General features: G+C 37.9%; 1 protein-coding gene across 1 annotated transcript; it reads right to left on the reverse strand.

The window, feature by feature from the left end:
- Nucleotides 1-1,219: 1,219 nt before the first annotated feature.
- Nucleotides 1,220-13,582, reverse strand: LOC122829208 (lymphoid enhancer-binding factor 1-like). The gene is made up of 6 exons (XM_044113579.1): nt 13,405-13,582; nt 12,144-12,264; nt 11,793-11,857; nt 3,203-4,102; nt 1,944-2,010; nt 1,220-1,368 (listed from the first exon to the last, which is right to left on the reverse strand). The coding sequence occupies exons 4-6, from the start codon at nt 3,401-3,403 to the stop codon at nt 1,220-1,222; spliced, it is 417 nt and encodes a 138-aa protein (XP_043969514.1). The 5' UTR covers nt 3,404-4,102; nt 11,793-11,857; nt 12,144-12,264; nt 13,405-13,582.
- Between the last annotated feature and the right edge of the window lie 4,978 nt (nt 13,583-18,560).

Below are 18,560 nucleotides of genomic sequence, written 5' to 3' on the forward strand. Positions count from 1 at the left end.
TGCAAAAACACAAATTAATACAGTTTTGATCTAGTTTCTATCAAATTCTTATTCACTGAAATAAACAAAATAAAACTAATTATGAAACATGAGCTTTCTCCAAACTTTAATGTTGATTTTAAAAAGTGCTAGTTCCACTAATTACAAACATTATTACTGAAAATTTACTTCTAAGTTAGTTTCCAAGTCTACTAAGATATTTGCACTGTAACCTAAACAAAATTACTTCTAAAGATTTTGTGTTTTTGAAGTAAGAAGAAAGGAGCAGCTAGCCTGAAGTTGTCAAAGTTTATCTTTGTGGCATTTTTAACAAAGAAAGTTTGAAATTTAACTGACGTTCTGGACAAGGACACATGAAAAATACCAAGAAGAAAATGATGAAAAGAGAATAAAACTAAAACAAACCCAAAATCAGCTTTACCTCAATGAAATTTGGGTAAAAATAAGTTTTAGAAAGAAAGAATAAGGAGCAAAAAAAAAAAATACTGGTTTTATTGTAAATAGGCAGCTGTAAACATTTAGTTTAACTTCTGAAAACAAAAATGATTTACATAAACTTATTTTTCTTGGTTCTTCAATTTTAGAGATAAACATCTAAATTTTAATCAAAAAAATAAATACATTTTATAAAACAAAGATAGGAAAAAAAAACAAAGTTTGAATAAAACTTTAAATGTCATCTACATTGCAATTTTACTTCTGTTTTTTTCTTTTTTCTTTCTTTCTGTCTGTCTGTGCGTTTCTGTCTGTCTTCTTTTGTTTTCAGTCTTCTGTCTGTCTGTCTTTTGTCTTCTGTCTGTCTGTTGTTGTGTTTTGGTGTGTTTGGTTGTGTTTTGTTTGTTGTTTCTGTGTGGTGTTTTTTTGTCTGTCTGTTTTGTTTTTTTTTTTGTTTTCTGTTTTCAGGTTTTTTCTGTTTTGGTTTGTCTGCCTGGTTTTGTCTGTTCGGTTTTGTGCGTTGCTGTTTTTCGCTGCGCCGGTCAGTTCTGGCGCGGCGTGTCTGCCGTTGTTTTGTGGTGCTGTTCCTGTTGGTCATACACATGAGGCCTGGTCGCATTGACCAGCGAACCAGAGGCCTGTTACCTGGACAAACACTGTGCTTTCCAGTGGTTAACCTTCTCAGCACCTGGTTTTTCCTCCTTTCTGTCTTTAACGCCGCCGGCGCACTCTGCCCTTGTCCCAATTAAAACCAACAGATGTCTGGTCAGCACAGGAGAAAGCCTCAGACCAGGGTCAGTGGGGGGCAGAGGCCGGCGCAGGCTGACACAAAGAGGGAAGGCCAGTGTTTGGTTTTGAAGGAGGAGGAACAAAAAGGAGGCACTATGACCTGCAGAGTCAGACCGTGAGTCCCTGCCGTCTCTGGGGCAGTATCTGGGAGGCAACGTCTGACATAACAAATCTGAGCTGATGCATCTGCACACGCTTCACCTCTTCCTGTTTTTTCTGTTATGTTTTACTTTTTTCTTAGCTTTTCCTGCAGGCGCCCTCGTCGCCGTGGTTACAGTGTCACGGCAACATGTCCGGACTAGCAGAAGGAAAAAAAACACTAAATCTTACCAAGGTTTTGTGCCAAGATATCTACAAAATTAGAAAATATTTTCAAGTGCAAATATCTTCTAACACTTGAAGTAAAAGGAAAAGTAACTTAGAAGAAACTTTTCAGGTTGTTTTAGTTCCTTAAGGTTGATGAATTATGAAAAAATCTGCACTTTTTCACCAACATTAAGGAATTATTGACTTAAACTGAAAAGTTACTTTTAAGTTAATTTAAAGTGCACAGAAACATGTCAGTCAGAAACTAGACCAAAGTTACTTGGTAAGATTTTGTGCTTTTGCAGTGCAAGACTAAAATAACCATTTCTGCTGGAGTCGCCTCTGATTTGGTTAGTAAAACTGAACGTTTGACGTTTTCCAGGAGAAAGCAGCTGCACTGGTGCGTCTCTTACCGTCGTCAGGATGCTCTCTGTGTTTTTCATGGTACGAATCTGGACCTATTTGGGACTGTCTAGCTGCCTGGAAGAGAAAACAGAAAGAAATCAGTCAAATTCACACACACACACACACACACGATGCCCTGGCTGCGTAGGAGAGATGGAGCAGTCCTCATCAAAGCTTCAGAGGAAACACTTAATTAAGCTTCATGTCCTTAAGCAGCTTACAAATTAACTTATTTCCAATACTACTGGTCTCTCTCACAGCTCTAACCCAGAAAACGTTCAATAAAATTTAAAAATATTAATGCATCTGATCCTCTTCCAAACCAATCATCGCATTTTTTAAAACATTCAAATAAGGAATAATAATCTTAATAATCGTTTCTCTGAGAGGGAGTGACTGCAGGGTGAGTCAGGTTCAACCTCATTAACATTCAGCCTCCGTTTCTGCAGGACGTTTAGCTTCATGCCAAAAACATACAAATTAAAGAAAATCCTCCAATTTCAGCTGCAAAGACTCAGAAAAGCTTCCTGACATTATTTTAAAAATGAACATGTATAACAAACACTTTAAATCAAATGTAACAAATTTATGCAAGTATTTCTTCTCCTGATCACATTTTGGATTATTCTGACCGGATCAATGCAGGAAATCATAAAATACGAATGGAATTATCAGGAATATGATAAATATCAGGATGAAGACGTGTTTGACTCACAAGGCCCCAAAATATCCCATCCTAAATAAACACAGATTATAACCTGTGTTGGTGTTCAGATTTGCCTCAGTCTGGATTAAGTTCAGAAGTGTTTACGGTTTCTGCAGCAGATTTTTTCAATCCAGATTTTATCAGTATCTTTAAAGTTCCTGCAGGTCAAATTTAAATGGTTCAATCAGGAGTGACTCAGCTGATACAAAATCTGTAGAAGTGGAAACCGGAACCTGGATTAGGTCAAAATGAAGCAGTTTTTAAACCCAGATTAGGAGTGAATGGGGTAGTTTGAGGATTTTGTTTTCAATCCAGATTGTGGGTAAATGAAGCAGTTTCAAGGTCTTTTTAAAAAAACAGATTATAGGTGAATGAAGCAGGTTTAGGGGTTTTTACCCCAGATTACGGGTGAACATGGCAGTTTGGATGGTTTTAAAGCCATATTGGGGGTAAGAGTGAGGGAGTTAAACCCAGATTGGGAGTAAATTAAGCAGTTTTAGGATTTTTTTACCCCAGGTTTTGGGTGACCGGGGCAGTTTGGGGGCAGCAGAGCGGACTCACGTCGTGGCTGTTGCTGTTGGGGCTGATCTCGGACTCGTTGACCAGGGAGGACTTGATGTCCGCCAGGTCCCCTTCCTCCTCCGAGTGGCTGAGCTCGGCGAAGATCTGCTCCTTGTGCGGGTCGCCCTCGTCCTTGAACGGGATCATCTCATCCGTGGCGCAGAGCTCCGGGTCTCCGCCGCCGCCCGACAGCTGAGGCATAGTGCGGGGTTTGCGTGCTTGCTCCGCGGCTGCGGGGTTTCAGGTTAACTCCCACCGAGATCCGAGCGCAACCGAGCGGGCAGAAAGGAACCGCAGCGCAGCCGGTGGGTTTTCAGAGAAGCAACAGGAGGAGCGGAGCCGCAGGTTTTTGCGGGTTTTTTTTCCTTTTTCTCAAAAGTATTAAAAAAGCTGAAATCTCAGTTCCAGATTAGACAGATCAGAATCCGGAGCTGTGATTAAAGAAGTCATGAGGAGAAATAATAATCAGTTTTTGTCTAAATTCATCCTGAAACGAGTCAACAAATAATAATAATAATAAAAAAGTGTTTTTAAAAAAGTAAAAATACGTCCCTGCGTGATCCGGTGGAGATAAATGAAAACACGGTGATGGGATGCAGCTTTAACGGGAAAGAGCTGCTTGCAAATAAATCCTCAAAGCTGCTCAGAGGAGGACAGATAACAGCAAAAAATAAAAAATAAAAAGTCCTGAAACAATCACATAAAAAAGCAGAAAGACAAGAGAGGAAGAGCCGCCGTGGACCGACTTCCCGCCGCTCCCGCAGAGCTTCAGTGTAATGATGGCAGTGTGTGTGTGTGTGTTGATAATGTAGCTGCGCTCCCTCTTCCTCCTCCTCCTCCTCCTTTTCTCTCCCCCTTCAGTCACTGGGAGGAAGGAGAGATGAAAGGGAAGCCGAGGCTCTGATTGACAGAGAGAGAGAGAGAGAGAGAGAGAGAGAGAGAGAGAGATTTAACTCCCAGCAAATGGAGGGACAAGGAGGAGAAGAAGAGCCAATTCCCTTCAAAATGATGGAAAAAGTCCCTAAAACAACCAAGAAATTATGACTTTAAAACAGTTTCAGTACGAAGCAAAAAAATTACATTTATCTGTTTATATTTAAACTTAAATGCGATTGTTTTTGAAAAATAAGTGCAATTTATTTTTAAGCAACATAAAATGAAAATGATCATTAAAAACACTAAATACAGCAGAATAAAAAAGAGTAAACCAATAAATGTATAAATAATAATAAAAACGATACTATTTTTAATACAATAAAATTATCAACAATGTCTAAATACTGTAAAGTAAAAAATAAAGGAAAAAATAACTAATATTATATTAGTTTTTTATATGAATATTTAAAAAAAAATCTAAATACTGCAGAGTAAAGAAATGTAAAAAAAATAAGTACATAAATTATATTTTATTATAACAAAAAAATCTCTAGAGAAAAAAAATATTTTACAAAATGCATTAATATTAAAAATTAGTGGACCAAAACAATCTGTTCTTGTGCATTACAGAAGATAATTATTTAATCTGTGTGAAACTTTGTGTTTCTGTTCAAAATAAGCAACAGGAGAGAATTAAAACCCTCATAAAGGCACATTTATTTATATGAACACATGGATTATTTTTTAAAGATTACATAATTTACATATTGCTAAAAAAATAAAAATAAAATTAAAATATATACACAAGTTTTTCTTAAACAACTTTAAAAAAAACAAAAACAAAAAAAGCAACTAAAAGCACAGAATAAAAAGCGGGCTTGTTCTCCGACTGAGCGCTGAGAGATTGCGTGAGAATCCAAGTTGGGATCTGGAGGCAGATCTTTATAAAGCGGGGAGGAGGAGTCAGCGGGGCGGAGCCGCGGCTGCCTTTGATCTGGCGGCGGCTGCCTCTTTCATCCCCAACTCCCCCCTCACCCCCCCCTTCCCCACCCCCTCTCTCCCTTTGTATGACTAAATTTGGGCCGAGTGTGGATCCGAGCCAACGTTTCCACGTGTGCGTTCATCCCAGCTGAGAGAGAGAGAGAGAGAGAGAGAGAGAGAGAGAAGGGGGTTCTCTTCCGGGTAAGGAGACGGCGAGGAGAGAGAGGGGAGAAAAAAAGGGAAAAAGATCAAAGGCTTTTTGGGTTTTGGATTCAAAGCGCGAGACTGGCTGCATTCCAGAGTATAGCGGAAAGCGCGTGCTCCTCCACGCGCGTACAGATTCAGCCCTTAAAAAAAAAAAAAAAACAGGGAGAGAGAGAGCTAATTAGACAGATTTCACACAGAACAACCGAACCTTTCATTGGAAAGACCCTCAACGTTAAACAGTTTTTATTTCCAGCCAAAAACTGCAACGAAAAGGTAAAAAAACAACAACAAAAAACCGCTTTGGATGTTTTCCTTCCCACCCTGCTGTAGGAAAAAAAGTCTCGGTTCTACCTCATTACACTATTTAATTTAATTATCCGGGACTTTTTCTTCACCAAACAGCAGCAACCTCCTTTTCTTTTGGTTTGGTATTAAATCATAAAGCTGGGAGGAAGTGACGGGAAATGAACAGGGAAGAGATTTCAGGCCTGCCAGGATGGGAGCGAGAGACGGGCCTGCTGGGCCCGACGCCGCCGCTGCGATCCAAAACAAGCAGATTACCGCTTCAATTATTCACATCTTCTCTCTATTTACCGGAAAATCAATAAAAACAAACCTCTAATTTCAATCTGCGTGTTTCTGGCAGATTATCACATTAAACTTTTGAACTTAATCCGAAAAATAGGAGCATAATCACCGCAAAGTGGTTAATTATTTAAAGAGGGGACACATCAAATTGGTCCCTGTTATACAAATAGTAATACAGGCTTATTTAAAACGTTTGTTTCTCTTTATTTAGGTGATTTTAACTTCCAGCCCCAAAAAATCCTAATAATTATCACATTTAATCAACAAAACATGATTTTTATTTTACCTACATGGTTATTCTGGCAGTTATCAACAAAAATGACACAAAACAGAAACTGAATATTCACAGTTCGGTACCCAAGCATCCAAATGGAAAGTTTAGTGGAAGAAAAATATGTTCAGGCTATTAAATAATGTTTTCATGCAGACTTTTCAGAGATTAAAAAAACACAAACTGTGAGCTGTAATCGTTACCTGAACTGAAATAAATGGATTTGTGATAAATATAAATAGTATGAGTTTAATTTATTGCAATAACAACACTTTTTCAATACGTTTTAATTTACTGAGATGAATTTGTGGCAGTCGCAAAGTTTGGTTCTCAGGCGGGGGATGAAAAAACACACACAAAAAAATAAACAAACATGTGGTTTAAAATTTACCCTAATTTTAATTCAGTTTATTTATGTCTCCAAAGTGTGGGGCGGGGGCCATTTGTGGCCTTTAGGAAGATTATGTGCGGCCACTCCAACCACAACACTAGAATGAAGCAAGTCTGGCCTTCAAATTTAGATCGTTGATTCAGATAAAATATTTTCTGAACCTTTTCACAGAGAAAATCAGCTTCTTATCTACGGTAGATTTCTGTTTTATTTCATTTTTTTAGTCAATAGAAACTGAAGCAGACTTTAGCCGACCTCATTCTGGGAGAACGAACTACAGATCCCTTTTATAAATTAAATGTTTTATTTTAATTAAACCTTGCATGTTTAGACTATAAGAATAAAAATACAAACAATTAATACTTATTTTTGAATTTTTTATTAAAAATATATTTTGTGTGGCCCACATCCTTTTCAACTTGATAACTTTGTTGATGATTGTGATTTTTTATTTTTTTTAATCCAGATTTAATTGAAATAATTTGATAATATTGAGATATCACTCCCAGCTTCAACTCAATTCCATCCCGTTTATGTTACAGTAGCTGATGGGAGTCAAATAAAATTTTGAGTTAATTGATCTGTAATTGATTAATTGCATTTTAATTGAAAACCATACATCAACAGAATAAACAATACAGGTTCACCTTTCCAGTCAGATTTATGCAACGTCTTTGAACAAATCCTTCTGTAAAAACGAGACAGTAGCGTTAGCGCTGCTGCTACATGCTTAGCATTGAGATGCTAATTTAGGCTTGAATAGCTTCACTGATAAGATAACTGTTTTTAGCACAACTTGAACTCCACAACTGTCTCTTCCAGTATCCAATCAGATGGTTTTTAGAAGCAGACATTAACCCAAAGTGGACAGAAGCGGCTTTGTCGTCTATCGCTGCGGCTGTCGCTTGTGCGTCAGATCTACAGGTGTACCAGAAACAAGCAAATACAAATGTTCCTCTTTGGACTTTTATTTTATAAAAGTCAAAAATAAAAAAGTAATTAAATGCATAAAAGTTTTTGCAAAGAATTAATTGAAATTAACATGTCCTGGCCCTAATTTATTTACAAAAAAACACATATGAATTTTATCTTTATGCTTAATAACAAAAAGCAGCAACAGTAGCTCTGTTGCCTTGCAGCAAGAAGCTCCTGGGTTCAAATCCCAGCCTGGTGTCTTTCTGCATGGAGTTTGCATGTTCTCCGTGTGCATATGTAGGTTTTCTCTGGGTACTCCGGCTTCCTCCCACAGTCCAAAAACACGACTGTCAAGTTTATTTATTTGTCTAAATTGCATTTAGGTGTGTGATGAACTATGGTGGGCTAAAAATAACGCATTTTATGCTAGATTAAATTTTTTTCTTAGTACTAGTCCTTATTAAGCTCTAATACACAACAGATGTCACCTCAAGGTTCTTAAATGGATTCAATCTGAACCAACACTGAAGTGGACAAATTTCCCTTTATTCCCATCTAGGAGATAATTTCTTTTTAACGACAGTTAGTCTGAGACAGAGCCATAAATCAACAGATCACAGGTCTGCAAATATCTTCCTCCATCTATCCCCCCCTCCAGACATTTTCCTCCCCTTTAAGAAGGTGACTCATCTTCCACCAATCAAAGAGCGGCACCAATAATCGCTCACCTTGGACCTCCCCTAGTTTAGATTTGCACCTGTGATAAACGTGTCTACCGCTGCGTTTAATTGCAGCCTTTTCATCATAATTTAATGTTTGTTTCCTGTCGTTTTGGCTGCGAGCGCAAAAGGCTGTAATTTTTACAAGGGTGTGTGTTTTTTTTAAACTTTTTATGAATGAGTAGCAGGTGGAGCAGACAGTGAAGAAACCATTTTACCAGTGAGATCATCTGGAAAGTGAGTTTTATTGACTGGTATTGATAAACCGTCCCACTAAACTGGCTGCTATCCCATAAGCAAACATTCGTGGGGCTCCACTGCACAGTGAGCAAACCGGAGATAATTAGGCTAATATCTCTTTGAAGTATAGTGCATTGCAATTAAAATAGAACAGATAAAAGATAAGACAATAATAGATCTAAGAAGACCTTGGCTGAGTGTTGTTTAACAAAGAGCATTTTGTTTGACACAGTTCTTTTTTTTTTCAAATCCAAAGTTAGGAGAGGAAGGAAAACATCAGGAAACAAAATTATAATGTTCATCAAGTCTGCAGCTGATTCTGTGTTTATTTCCTGCTTTAGATCAACCAGCAGTCTGAAAGCTTTCTGAATCTGCCGGTGATAAATTATGCTCTGTGTGCAGATACAACTCTTCCTTTAAACAACATGCAAAATGTAAAGTGAGAGACAACTGAATCCAGGTCACAGCTCAGCAGGAAGTCCTGCGTTTCATGTGCGATCCAGAGGGGTCACTCTTCTGAACTCATTAGGAGAAAAAAAATGCAAATGTGTTTTTTTTTTTTCTAAGCGTTTCACTCCTTTCTGCTGCTTCCATCTGGGGGATTTCTATTTTGTTCATTCAATAAAACCTTACATGCTGAGTTTGTTATTGAGAAGATAAGAATAAAACAATGACATAAGTTTGTTTTGTTTATTACAAAACTGAAAAAATACAGAAATCTGCAGTAAATAAGATGCTGTTACTGTCTGTGAAAAGGATCAGGAAATGTTTTATCTGAATAAACAATCTGCACTTGAAGGCCACATTTGCTCTCTTGTTGTGAATGGAAGGACCGCATATAATATCTCTGTGGGCCGCAACTGGCCCCTGCGCCACACTTTGGACTCCCCTGCTCCACATAAATAAACTGAACTCAATTGAAATTAGGGTCAATTTTACATTTTTGTTTTTTTCATGAGGTAGAACCAAACTTTGCGACTGGTTACCTTCAACAGATTACAAATGCATCTCATTAAATTAGAATAGTCAAAAAGTTAATTTATTGCAATATTTTAAAATTATGCTATTTATATTTATCCCGCAAAGACCAATATACATCAAGCTTTTATTTTTATTCATTTAATGATTACAGCTCACAGTTAATAAAATTCAAAATTCAGTTTCTCTGAAAAGTTTGTATCAAAAAACGACTTATATTTAAAACGACACTGTTTCCTTCCACTAAATTTTCCATTTGGATGCTTGGATACAGCCCTGTGAATATCCAATTTCTTTTTTTTGTTGATAACTAACTCCATCCTGGTGATTTTAGCAACTGGAGCGGCGATGCACGGAGGAGGCGGGTTTGATGTCGAGGGAAAGTTCTGGCGCTGCTTCATCAGACAGTCTGTCATTTGCAGCCTAGTCATCAAGTCCCTGAACCTGAATTATTGCACAACACCTTGTCTTTACTACAAAGATTTATAATCTCTACAGAGTCATTTAGGAAATGGTAAAAAGTTTCACATCGGTGGAGCTTCTCTCTGAGCGTCTAGCAACAAGATCCCGCTCTGCTTTTTTAAATTGGTCATAAACATAATACCCGACATAAACACGAAGGAGTCTTCATAAATGTTAATGACTGTTGTCAATAAGTGTCATTCAGTAAAGACAGTTTTATTGCAAGGTTATGCATTAAAGGTCCATTAAAATGATCAACTTTGCGCTTCATGACAACACTCATAAATATTCATGAAGACTTCTTTATGAATATTTATGATGTCATGTCAGTCTTATGCACACACCTTCAAACAAAGTCTTACCAATAATTATTCAAGCATTTTTTCTTTAGACTTTGGCTGCTTTTTCCTCTCAATTTTTAGTTCAGATCAGGAACAAACATGAAACTCTCATCCCTTATTCTGAGGGCTTAGTTAAACCTTAGCTATCTCTGGTTAGAATAGGTCTACGAGCTGCAAAACAAGTTTGGTTTTTCTTGCACTAAATAATTTTTGGATAAATAAATTTTAGTCTATTCTCCCCAACTCAATGTTTACACTTACACATGAAAATGGCTGCAAACAGATGTGCAAATATACAACCGTACATCTTTGAAAAACGGAAGTGGAGCCTCCTGCACAACCAACCAGAATGTAGCAAGTGATTTCTGGATGGTAAGTCAACAACAAAACCCTTGTCTCTTCTAGCAGCCATTGTACAACGAACACAGCGGTAAAACCAGCCGACCAAACGTGCTGGAGCTCAGCTTGGGTTGCTAGGTAACGGACGGTATTTTACCGGGGTTGCTAGGTAACACTCAGAGTCAACTGATGTGTGACGTTACATTCTGAAGGTTTTTGAAACAACCCATTTTCCAGACACCAAAAAAAATGAAGTTATTACCAAAAAACTGACTGGGTGGATATTTTAAGCACTAGGTTTGTTTTTAGAACCAATTCGAACTCAAATGGAACAAGCGTGTAAAAATGTGAATTTTGGATCATACATTCCCTTTAACAAAAATGCTGTTGAACCACAGTTTTTCTCTGACAGTGAACAAGTTGCTCTGGAGGATTGACTTCCCTGTATGCTACACCAGAAATGTTGTGAAGTAATGTCTAAAGGATGACTGAAGTGACTCCTGTTGCTGATGGAAAAGACGTGAACGCGGTTAGAGATCTGCTGTCCCTCCGCCTCACTCCCTGCCAGACAACATGCCGAGGCAAACTCTCTGACGCTCCACCGTCTCAACACTTATACACAACCCAGGGAGGCTACAAGGTGCAGCGAGAAACGGAGCGCTGCAGGGCTTTTTGATATGAAAACAGGCAGCTTGTTTGTGCTTTGTGGGATCCTGCAGTCATCAATCCAACGGACTAATGAGCAGATTAACACTTGGCTGACCCAGAGGCCTGAAGGAGAAATCTCTGCAAGGATGTTCATCTGTAAACTTCCAACAGCTGGAACAATGTTGAGGTTTTTCACACTTTATTTGTTGTAAACCACAATATGTCTAATAAAAAAGTATATATTCCCAGAAAACAGCAAAACAACACAACTTTTTACATTATTAAACCGTATCTGTTGAATTTGCCAACAAATTTTGGATTGTACAACACGTGTTGTTTCTTTCTTTACAGATCAGTTGCTGATAAGAATCTACAAAATAAACCCAAAATATCTGACCCACAAAAAAGGGAAAGTTTTCTGTATGCAGGTTTTTTTCATGGGACTTCACACATAAAAACACGAGACTGGGAATAAAATCTGTAGCTGCATTTTCATTCCAAATGTACAAAAAACTATGTTCATATTCCACTCATGCTGAAAAGAACAATTGTGCAAGTAAAGTTAAATGAAATGCAATCAAAATCACATGAAAATAACTTTGTTCACATAAGTCATTACAAAACATCTTCCTACCACTTCCTGTCGTCTTCTTCGTATTTTCCACCAGTAGTAACATCCGGTTGTTGATCACATGATCCCTGTGATGCAAACATTTTTTTTTATTACCATTAACAGCATATACAACAAATATGGCATTAATATCTGTTGTATTCAAACCTGAAAAAGCCAGCACAGGTTACAGATTTGATGTGAAGAAAATGTTCATTGCAGTTTTGTGAAAAACACTAAAATTGATACGAGTGAAAAAACAGAGAATGTGGATTTAGCATCTATCTAAAGAGTGAAAGCGTGCAGGGATTTCATCCAGTTAATAAATGATATGGTTTCAGCTGATAAAACTAAAACTCTGGAGGTGAAACAAACCTTTTTTGTATGTCTTGGGGTTTCCACATGTCCAGCAGCCGGCCCGGTTCTCTTTCTGAACGCAGCCGCTCCTTTCATCCCGCTGTGTTCTTGGAGAAAACACCGAGTGGAGCGTCACGGCCTGGTGTGGAGGGGTCAGAGGTCAGAGCTGACCTGCAAAGAGGTCATCTCGCTCACCCCTCTCCCCCGTCTGGACCCAGGCTCCATCTCTGGGTTGACCAGAGCTGTTGGAGGTCAAACCGGCAGAACCTCTGGCCCCGGTATCGGCTCGGTGTCTCATCACATCAGCGCTCTGGACTGAACAGTAAACACAGCCAGCCTGATCCGCTCACTCACAGTTTGGCTAAAGGTAGTAACTAGTTACATTTACTAAATTTTACATTTTTACTTATTTACATTTACTTGTTATTTTATTATTGCTTATAGGAATTATTGTCATTTTGGTCCTTAAAATACAATAAATACAAATATATAAATATATTTATAAATAAATATATATATATATATATATATATATATATATATATATATATATATATATATATATATATATATATATAAAATAAGTCATAACTGACATGACGCCACCCGTCAATTAATCATTCCAGGGTGTTTTTCAGCAACTGACCAATAAGCGGTCGCAATTTGTCCCGCAGTACAGGCCCCTTATCTGGAGGAGCTGAACTTCCGTCAACATGTCGACGTCCACACTCCAATCCGATAGGTGGCGGTAAATAAAGGGGTTCATCAACGATAACGAGCTGCTGTCAGAGAGATTTTGAGGAAAATAATAGAAAGTCATCCATTGTCCTGCGTCGTCAATGGGGAACATTTAATCCCAGCAGCCATTTCCCAGAGCGTTTAGAGGGCGGAATACAGTTTATTAAGTTTCCAAAACCCAGATAGAGTCTGGAATAATGGAGCGAGGCCCGCAGCCGACCACATGTCCTGCTGAAACTGTGATTAACGGAAACCACCCATGTTCATCTGAACGACGGAAACTGGTAGTAAACATCCCTTTTTGTGTCATAATGACACTTATTGATAGTCAAATCGAAGATCAATAAGTGAATGGAGTTATGCTTGATTTTATGTGTGTAAATTGCAACGGTAGCTCTTGGGTAGCATGAAAACATGCTTCAGTAGATGCGGGTTTGCTCAGAAACAAACATACATTTAAGCACCTTTTTATGCTAATGTTTATTTTTAAGCATTTCCTGAAGGCAGATTTTCACAAGCTATTATTTAAATCATTACTCACCCACTTTGTATGTACAGTCACACTAAGACCACTCACATCCAATGAGATTTTGTGCTCCTCGTTCTTCCTCTGGCTCCTACAGATTTGGGCTTCAATCTGGATTTTTCCGTTGTTTCCCGCAAATAGCATTACAGACTTGTTGTAGGACTCATTGGAGGATTTTCTCACCTATCATCTGAGGCAGAAATGTCTCTGTTACGCGTTCAGTTCTTCTTCTTTTCTATTATGGCGGATCGCAAACAACCTTCAAGTGAATACCGCCACCTACTGTACATGAGTGTGAAGCAACACTACTTTACATTCATTAAGTTCTATAAGCGCATTGAGGTTAGGGTTAGGGTTAGCCTCTGCCTTCAGGCTGTTTGTTTGTCCGAGGTATAGCTTACTTCACATGAGGACATGTTGCTTTTAATAGTCACTCAAATCAATTTTCAATGAGGTCATGATGAAACGATGGAAGCACATTTCTGCCATGAAAGAAAAAATAAATAAAAGCCCAATAGGAATTCATGATTTCGATTTTTAATGTTGAGATACAAAGTCATAATTATGAGATACAAAAATCATAATCATGAGATAAAGTGATGATTATGAGATTCATTCAAAATTTCGAGATATAAAATCATACGTATGAGATTCAGAGTCATGACTATGTGATATCGAAGCAACTCTTCGTAGAAAAACAACGTATCTTTTTTTTATCTCAAAACTATAACTTTGAAAGTTGCAATTATAACTTTATTCTCGCAATTACAACTTAAACTATAATTATCCCATCCTGTGGGGCTTTTATTTTTTCTTTCATGGCAGAAATAGTATTCCATAGAAACAGAAACCCTTTCAAAACAAGATAAATTTTACGAGATCTTAAATCTTCTGAGCAAACCCGATGCCTGAAGCTTCAGAAATGCAAAATACACCAAAAAACCCCAAAACATTCAGATTGATTTTCTGAAATAACGACGTAAGGCCTTTTAAAGGTTAATAAGTTAGCATTTCTTTTATTATTTTGGCAGATGAAACAAAGGACATTTACACTTAAAATTGGTCTTTGTTTTCTTAGAACAGACCTGGATGCAGTTAGTAGAATTTATATAATTTAAGAAATTAGAGAAATTTGTAATTGTGTCACATGATATTATACCCCAAGAAAAAAGACAAAAAAACATAATCAGTCATTTGATGAAATGTTGCATTTTTCTCTATTTTTATATTTGATATCAGGATTATGTTGCTAAAAAATAGCAGATTAATTAATATTACAGATACTTTTAAAGCAGCAGTGCATTAAAACAGAACCCAGCTCCAATTTAAAAATAAAGACTTAATTTATTACATGCAATCAAATAAAGTTTATTAAACTTGTTTCTGTTTACATATACGCTTAATTTGATTACTTGTAAGAGATTAGCTAAATGTTTTTATATTGGATCACCTGTTTCCTATTTTTAAGTGTGGGTTTAATTCAAAGATTAGCTCTAATGGCCCGGAGCAGATAATATCAGGATATTAGCTGAATAACTTCTGCATGCTGATTGACGGAAAAGTCCAGGAGTCGTTCCCAGAGAGGGACACATTTCTAAACACTCACTGCCAAATTGACAAGTTTAGTTTAGCGCCTTGGCTCTGGTTCCTGCTTCATAAGAAGCATTAAGCGTGCGTTATTTTTTGTTGTGTCAAAGCAGGTAGCAGCTCAATGTGCAGGCGTTTTTTTTGTTCTTCATTTCACTCTGGAGTTTCCCTCAACATCTCCCAACATGAAGGAGTTATTGCAGAAATGAGTCAGCTCTTCTTGGCAGGCCTGAGGCGAGGCAGAAACAAGAAGAGCCTTGATTTTATGTGGACCAGAGTGTAACTCTTTTAATTACCGCTCATAAAAGCAGCGATTACTCATTTAACGTTTATTCTATTCAAAAACTACGTTTAGAAAATCTCCATCGAGCTGATTGTAAAAGTTTCTGTGTGTCTGAGGGTGTTTGCGTGGATGGAGGATTTTTGTTTGCGTTTCAGACTCGATGCGGCTGTGAATGAACGGCTTATTGTTCCAGATCAAAGCCAGACGTGTTTCTGAGGAGCTGCTCCTCATTTCTGGGTCCACTCTTAACTCAAGATGTCACAACGTCTCTGCTCTTTAAAGCTGCAACATGTGGCTGGAAAAGTATTCACACCTCTTGCATTTGCTACAACCCCAAGCATCAAAATAAACGTATTTATTTGTATGTTTTGAGACAGATCAAAATCACATTTCACACCAGGGGCGGGGCTTCGGGCCTACAGGGTGCCCGGAGGTATATAGGATTATAAAGAACGGCACCCCAGTAAATTATATATTAGGGTGCCTCAGTCATTGTTGACTCATGGTTGCTAAAAACATTACAAGACCGACTAATTTTAGTGACATAGTGGGTGTAAAATATTGAATAAAATGTTGTGCTACATGACTGGCTTTATTTTTTAAGTGTATTCTGGGTAAACCTTGTCACCAGCCGTTCAACAACGTCATCATCAGTCACTTGGCAAAAGATGGCAAACTAGCTAGAGCATTTTTATGGACTAAGTTAACATGAGTGGAGGTCCATGGAGCGGCAAAGTGAAAAGGATGGAAAGAAGAGAGCAAGGACAAGCCAAAAACTGGACGCATATTTTGTTCCTCGTCTCGGAGATGAGCCGGACTTTTTTGTTGGCAGCGATTCAGACCCGCCAAAACTGCCAGCCCAGCGAAGGAGCCGGACTAGTTACACACAGCAATTCTGACATTATTCACAAAGTTTAAGTTAACTGTAAACTGTATCAGCCCAGCCACCTAGCTTACATTCCCTTTTCTCTTTGTCGGTGGTACAGCGGTGATGTCAGGGACTGAAGGCTGAATTCGCTTTCAACAGTTCGGTTGAGCGCGTTTTTGAACCAAGACAGCAGTATGGCGTTTATAGTTAAGGTTTCCATTGGAGCCGCCTGGAAGAGCATCTTCCAAATCGTCCATTTTGTGTGAACGGCTGCGCGCGCGATCCGAGCCAGGTTACAAAGATCCTGAAGAGCAGGAGGTGCTGCGCATGCGCCGCCTGGCTCTGCTTACACGCTTCAACGCCCGTGCTCGGTTCAACGCGTCAACAGTAAACCTAGCTTCAGCAGTTGCTAGCTACTCCAGACTCTGAGTTGAAATTGATAGTGTCAAAATGATCCGAACCCATCCGCGGTTCTGAACTGATTTGAATTTGTGTTGTTTCATCATTAGTGACCAGTAGCCTGGTGTTTCTGTTGTTTTCTTGGTTCCTTGTACTTCATGTCAGATGGATTTCAGAATGACAGTCGCTCTCTGTGGTGGTGAAACTTGTAAGCTCCGCTGTTGCGGGCACGTCTATGTTGTAAAGTTAAGTTATCATGAGCTTCATTGTCTGGATATAAAGGGCCCGGTCATTAGCCCCGCCCCCCGGCCTGACGCTGACTTGTTCCGCTAGTGAGTATCACACTTTAGACTCTAGAAATGCGCTTAAATATTATTTTACCAGTCAAATCGCAGCAGTTTTATCAGTATTCTACTAAATTACATTAAGGTGTAAAGAAATTTAATGTTTAATTTCATCAGGTTCCTACTGAATGCAGACATTTGATATTTATTCATATTTTAACGGTTTGTTAATGTGTATTTTGTAAATACTTTTTGCCATTCTTAATCTTGATGTGGCCAAAAGGAAAATGAGTTTGACATCCAAGATGATTATGTAAAAAAATGTAATTCCCCAAAATGTTTCAAAAAAAATTCTGAAAAGTGTGGTGTGCTTTTGTATTTGCATATTCCACAAAGTGAAATCATTTTTTTCTTCTTTTAATTTATATGATTTTAACTCACAGAGAATGAAAACTCACAATTCAGTGTTTCAGAAAATTAGAATTTTGTTTTTCACAAAAAAATAATAAATTGAAACCAATTGAAATAAAATTTTGAAAGTGTGCCATGCTGTTTTGTTTGCATATATTTCACTGAGTGACATATCTTTGACCTTTATTTATTTCAATTTTGATTGTTATGGCTCACAGAGAATGAAAACTCAATTAGAATGTGAAAAGAGTTATAGTATATTCACAGAAAGTTGAGTGGAAGGAAAAAGTGCTGTAAGAAAATGCGCAGCAGCCTGCCACCTTGAAAGGAGAGGCCTGAGGCTCAAGCTGATTTCTTCCATGACACAAATTTTACTTCAGTTCTAGAAATCAAACAAAAGATAGTGAACTTTTTTATGATATCCTACTTTTTTAAAAATCCTAGACGAACAGCCAGAGCTGCGATGAATGAAGATGCAATCATGTCGCAGTATGGCCTATTCAAAGTCCGGACAGAAACCCACTCATAGAAAGAAAACCAGTGGTGCTTGAGCTTTTTTTTTATTTATTTATTTTTTATTTTTTATTTTACAGAGAGCTCTGGAAAAACATCTCGGCCTCTAGATTTACAATGCCGGTAGAGAAAATAGCCAAAAACATTGCAGCTGTAACCATAGCAACCATCTTCTTTTCTTTCCAGTCAGGAAAATTTGAGACTCAGATTTTATAACTTAACTGCAGAGTTTTGACAGATTGAACATTTGATCAACATAAAGGTTTTCTATTCCCAGCTCTCCTCAGGTTCCAGCCATCCTCTCTGAAAGTTTTTTTTTTTACACAAATGATGCAAACTTCACCGAAATGCTGGTAGATTTATTAGTCTAAACTAATTTTCAGTTATTTTTCCCCTTACTGATGTCACTGAAATCACCTTTCCCCGACTCGCAGCTGTAAAAATAGATGTGTTTGAAATTAGTAAAATTTGTCTTCACAGAAATAGACGAAGAAATCAGTTTGCATTGAAAAAACCCATCGGGCTCCAGAATTGGTTTACTGGTTGCCACCAGTGCAGAGCTTTCACAACACTGGCAGCAAGTGGGAGTGAAGAAAAAACACAAATCTTCACCAAAGTTTGATATATTTTCTAGTGAAAGTTCCTGAAACTCATTAAATATTTTGGTTTTCTTCTGCATACCTTAAACAGAGATAAATCAAAAAGTGACTGATGCGTCTCTGGACCGGATTCTGAACCACCGAAAAAGACCATTTTCTCCTTCTGCTGATCTTCATCTGGTTCCGCCTGTTCTGAAAGACCTTTGACCTCTCCCACAATGGGAGCC

The sequence above is a fragment of the Gambusia affinis genome, linkage group LG04, assembly GCF_019740435.1.
Source record: "Gambusia affinis linkage group LG04, SWU_Gaff_1.0, whole genome shotgun sequence".
Classification (NCBI taxonomy): Eukaryota; Metazoa; Chordata; class Actinopteri; order Cyprinodontiformes; family Poeciliidae; genus Gambusia; species Gambusia affinis.